This window comes from Chaetura pelagica, unplaced genomic scaffold (genome assembly GCF_000747805.2).
Source record: "Chaetura pelagica isolate M959 unplaced genomic scaffold, ChaPel_1.0 scaffold275, whole genome shotgun sequence".
Classification (NCBI taxonomy): Eukaryota; Metazoa; Chordata; class Aves; order Apodiformes; family Apodidae; genus Chaetura; species Chaetura pelagica.
In genome coordinates this window covers 9,338,385-9,343,289 of record NW_009953486.1, presented here as the reverse complement: position 1 = coordinate 9,343,289, position 4,905 = coordinate 9,338,385, and the positions used below count along the sequence as shown (strand labels likewise).

At 53.7% G+C, this 4,905-nt stretch overlaps 1 protein-coding gene across 1 annotated transcript in view; it reads left to right on the top strand.

Moving 5' to 3' along the window:
• LPIN3 (lipin 3) overlaps window positions 1-1,326 on the top strand; it is an 8,751-nt gene extending 7,425 nt beyond the window's left edge. Inside the window, exons 16-19 of the mRNA XM_009998795.1 lie at window positions 307-459; window positions 752-863; window positions 959-1,062; window positions 1,182-1,326. Of these exons, the coding sequence (XP_009997097.1) occupies window positions 307-459; window positions 752-863; window positions 959-1,062; window positions 1,182-1,326 (514 nt within the window). The remainder of the gene's footprint in view (window positions 1-306; window positions 460-751; window positions 864-958; window positions 1,063-1,181) is intronic.
• The last annotated feature ends 3,579 nt before the right edge of the window (window positions 1,327-4,905 follow it).

The following is a 4,905-nucleotide window of genomic DNA, read 5'->3' as shown; positions in this document are numbered from 1 at the left end:
CCCGGGGTCCTGCCGGGGGTCCTGCCCGGGTGCAGGGTACTGAGCAGCCAGGGTGGGCGTGTGGCTGCTGGGCAGGGCCAGGGGGTGCCAGGGGGTCCCCCCTCCGGTGCTGCTCACCAGCAGTGAGGGAGGTGTGGGGGATTGGGCTTCAACCTGGGCAAGCAGGTCATGTTTGGATGGACCCACCTTGCTTGCTGAAGGGGTGAACAGGTTTGGGCTTAGGCCAGGTGCTTGGCCTTGGAGCAGGACTGTGAGGACACCTTGTCCAGAGCACAGCTCAGAGGGGTTCCCTGTGCTCCCTTTCAGGAACGGGTACAAGTTCCTCTACTGCTCAGCCAGAGCCATTGGCATGGCACACATCACCAAGGGGTACCTCAAGTGGGTCAACGAGCAAGGCTGTGTCCTCCCCAAGGGCCCCATCCTGCTCTCCCCCAGCAGCCTCTTCTCTGCCTTCCACAGGTACTATGTCCTCTCCTTCCCAGCCCTGCTCCTGCTGTGTCCCTGGGGGTGGCACCCCCCCTTTCCCAGCTTAATGCTGAGTGGTGTCACAGCCCTTAAGCTGCTTCTGGCCTCCTTGGTGCAGGATGCCTTTGATGGGAGGCAGCTGGGGAGCTGCCTGCCCTCTCTGGAGCTTCAGGGTAAAGCTTCTGCAATGAACAAAACCACTTTTGCCCCTCAAATAACTTCTGAAGGCAGTCCTGGCCAGCTGATGCCACTGCCTGCTGCTCTGTGTGTGTGTCTTGTGCTGCAGGGAGGTGATAGAGAAGAAGCCAGAGGTGTTCAAGATTGCCTGCTTGATGGACATCCAAAGCTTGTTTGCCACGAAGCTGCCCTTCTACGCAGCCTTTGGGAACAGAGCCAATGTGAGTGGTTCTCTTGGGGAGGAGGGAGGGCTCAGGCTGGGGTGGTGGTGGTGCCTGCCTGCAGCTCTCACGCCTTGCTGGCCTTCCCTGGGCAGGATGTCTATGCTTACAAGCAAGTGGGCCTGCCCGAGAGCCGGATATTCACTGTCAACCCCAAGGGTGAGCTGATCCAGGAGCTCACAAAGAACCACAAATCGACGTAAGTGACCTGCTTGTTCCTCTGCACCTTTGGCTTAACCTGGCTTTAACCCAGAGAAGCATTTCCTAGGGTCAAAAAGCAAACAAGCCCCCAGCGCAGCTTCTTTCCTGCCCCCACAGGTATGAGCGGCTATCAGAGCTGGTGGAGCTGATCTTCCCTCCCCTGGAGCAGAGTGGGAGCATTGCCCTGGTGTGCCCAGAGTACAGCCACTTTGCCTACTGGAGACCTCCTCTGCCTGCTGTTGACTTGGATGTCTTCTCCTGACCCCATCGCCTGACCCAGGGCTCTCCTGTGTGCCCTCTGCCAGGCCTGGATGCTCCAGATGCATCTTGTCCTCCCTGTTGGCTGCTCAGGTGTTTTGCACTTCTAATACGGGTCACGTTCTGCACTAGAAAGAGCCCTTCTCAGGGGGCTGGAGGGGGGTAGGAAGGAGCTCTGACTCTACAAAAGCTCCACTTAACCAAATGGGAATTTCTGTAAGCTGGGTCTCATCATAATGTTATTAACACCTTTAAAGCCTGGCTCTTTTTAAAAGGTGATGGTGGGGCCTTGTCTTACTTGTTGATGAGCCTCTGGCATGGCTATTGCTACCTCCAGTATGACCAGTGTTCCCAGGCAGCCCAGCTGCCTGCAGTTTGGTAGCTGATGGTGTGAAGCTGTCCCGTGGCCTAATGACTTGTTAAGGTGGATGGAAGCAGTTGGGGGTTTGAGTGTTTTCCACTAATAGCAATAAATGGTGCCTTAACCCAAGCTGCCTCTTGTCCTGTGCATGGGAGTGGGTGCCAGGCTCAGTGTGCTTTTACAAATGTGGTTGGGTTAATCCTGTTAAGGTAGGTCTTGATGGAGATGGGGGCAGGACCTGCAGCTTCCTGAGCCTGTGGAGCAGCTGCACTAAAGGTCTTTTAAAATTGAAGTGTTTTTTTTGTCTTTTCACTTACTACCTTCAGGTAAGGCCACAAACCTGAGTTAATCCAGGGAGCAAACCTGTGTATGTGTGAGGAGGGAACTGAATCACTTCTGTGCCAGGAGCCTGTCACAGCCTCGTGCCAGAGCAGGAGCTTATTCCTGTGCCCCTGTACTGGAGTATGCAAAGAAAGCTCAGCTGCCCTTAGGTAGGGTTGGATTAGGATTAGAACAGCCTGTCCCCATTCTAGGGGGACTTCTGAAACCCCACAGCACTGGGGGCAGCTGTGGATGCAGCAGGATTCTTCCCCTTCTCTGGGACCTCTCTGTTGTAATTGCAGAAAACAAAACAGGCAGGAGCACTGCTGGGCTCCTTCCTCCAGTCTGGCATCCAGCTTCTCCTTCCCTAACCACAGTGTTTCAGTGCAAATCATCTCCTCCTGCTCTACCTATCCTCTCTTCTTTAAATCACCTCTGTGTTCTAACTCTAGCTCCCTGTCTTAACCCAACCCTGGGCCTATGCTGCTTCCCTTAAAGCCACCCAAGTCATTCTGATCCTGGAAACATCAGCAAGAAATACTTTATTTCTTTTCAGTACAAACAGTCTTTCAGCTTTTAAAATTTGAACAAATGTACAAGGTTTTAAAAACAATAAAACACAGCCTCATAACAGGATCAGTTGTCAACTGCCTTGGAAAGCTGCCTGTGCAAGGACCAAATCCTTCCCTTTCTGCAAGCACAAAAAAACCCAAAAAACAAAAAACCCCTATTTTATACGAAGTTCCTTTCACTCTTTAAACATGAATAGCTGAGAACTGAAATACAAACTGCCTGTGTAGCTTCAAGTGACTAGTCAGGAATTGTCCAAACATAGCACCATTTTTCTGGAAGGTCAGACTTCTTCCTTGTCCTGGTTATGGCCAGTCCTGGGCTCCCTGTGAGCTGGAGGAGGCTGTTGAGCTGCTCTCTCACCCAGCCCTGCCCTGGGCAGGGGAGAGCCTGGTCCTTGGCTTCTTTTTTTTCTTTGGTTGCTGCAGCCCTTTTTTCTCCCTGTTGTGAGAGGATGGGGTGAGGGCAGGATGGTCCTGTGGGGTGAGGGCTCCCTGACCCATTGCAAAGTAGGTTTTGGTGGCAAATAGCAGGTTTTGCAGGACACCTGGAGGTGGCTGGAGGTTGTTTCTCAGCTGGAGAAGTGTCTGAGCAGCTGCAGCAGAGGTCCAAATCAGCCAAGTCTGGAGCAGAGAGAGTGAATTCAGGTGCCGTGAGTATCCAGCAGCTTGCAAGGGTGACTGAGTGGTGGGAAGCCTGGTCCCCTCTCTCAGCTTGTACTGCTGGTGGCCCATGCTCCTCTGGCAGGGGAAGGAGCTTTTACCTCATGAGGGTAACATGATGCAGCCAACTGGACTTGGTGATGCCTGTGGTCCTCTCCAGCCTGGAAGCATCTGTTTCAGCGAGCTCATCTAGTTTTTATGGAGGAGGAAACCTGCCCAGATGTAGCTCTACTGGGAGTTGCTGCTGCATCGTGCTGGTCAGAGCACAGAGCTGCTCTTCTGAGGGTCAAGAAAGACTGAGGGGGAACTGAGGTGCAGAAGAGCAGGGGATGAGGGTGATGAGCACCAAGTGGGAGCTGAAGACTCCATGAGCTGCAGCAATGAGCTGATTTCTCTTTGCTATAAAGTGCCAGAGTTGGTCAGATGGAGGCTCTTTAATTTCTTCTTCATCCTTTCTGTATAGTCCTTGTTGGCTGAGCAGTGGAGGCTCCCTGGGAGAGGCAGGTTTTGGGTGCAACAGCAGCATGGTCCTGGTGTCTGCTTCCTAGGGCAAGGCTGGACTTGGTCAGGAATAGGTACAGCCTTTTCCAGCCTGCATGTTTTTGGGCAACCAGTCTTGAGATGCCTCCTCAGAGGTGCCCTGCCTTCCTCCTCCCACATGCTCCACACCTGTGTGGGTCCCTAGGGCTGTTGGCATCACAGCAGGCTCAGAGGAAGCTGAAGAGGACACAAGCTCCTGCTCCAGTGCTGCCAGACAAGGAAAGCCAGCACAGAGTGGGTGAATCCTGGCAGTCACCCCCTGGAGCAGCTGCAGTTCTCCTTCCCCAGGACAAGAAGAGGGAAACCATATTCACAGTTTAAGCAAAAACACCAGGAGGGAACCAGTGCTGGAGCACAGGGATGCTCCCTGCCCAGCTTGGTCTCTGCAGTGACCTACAGACACCTCACTTTGGGGAAGGCACAAGTTTTCCATATCCCCAGGTGGGATCAGCAAGCAGGGCAAGGTGGGCTCACAAACCATGGCAGTCCACAGGGCTGCCCCCCAAGCCCTGCTGCAGCAAGTTCTTTGAAGTACAGCAAGGGCTGTGAGGCAGCAAGAGGGAACTGCAGCCAGATGAGCACCAGGACAGGGGACTGATCAAAAATATAGACACATCCCAATCTATATATATATATGCATATGTGTGTGTTCCTCATGCAGAACCTCACATGCTCCATGAGGCACGTGTGTTTGCCTGGAGGAGGGAGCAGTGTGAATGGATTTACCAGGCAGGAGAAGCTGCTGGCTCGGGGAGGGGAAGGCAGCTCCCGGGGGGGTGTGAATACGTGTGTTCCTTGAAACCCACAATCCTGTGGTGAGTTTTGTTCCCTGGAAGGAGCTCTGGCTCTGCTCAGTCTCTGGATTAAGGCGCAGGAGGTCTTTAGGTCAGGGAAACTCTATTCCTCAACTGACAACGACAGGGTTGGTGTTTTGCTTTTGGGAACCAGTGCTGGAGCACAGGGATGCTCCCTGCCCAGCTTGGTCTCTGCAGTGACCTACAGACACCTCACTTTGGGGAAGGCACAAGTTTTCCATATCCCCAGGTGGGATCAGCAAGCAGGGCAAGGTGGGCTCACAAACCATGGCAGTCCACAGGGCTGCCCCCCAAGCCCTGCTGCAGCAAGTTCT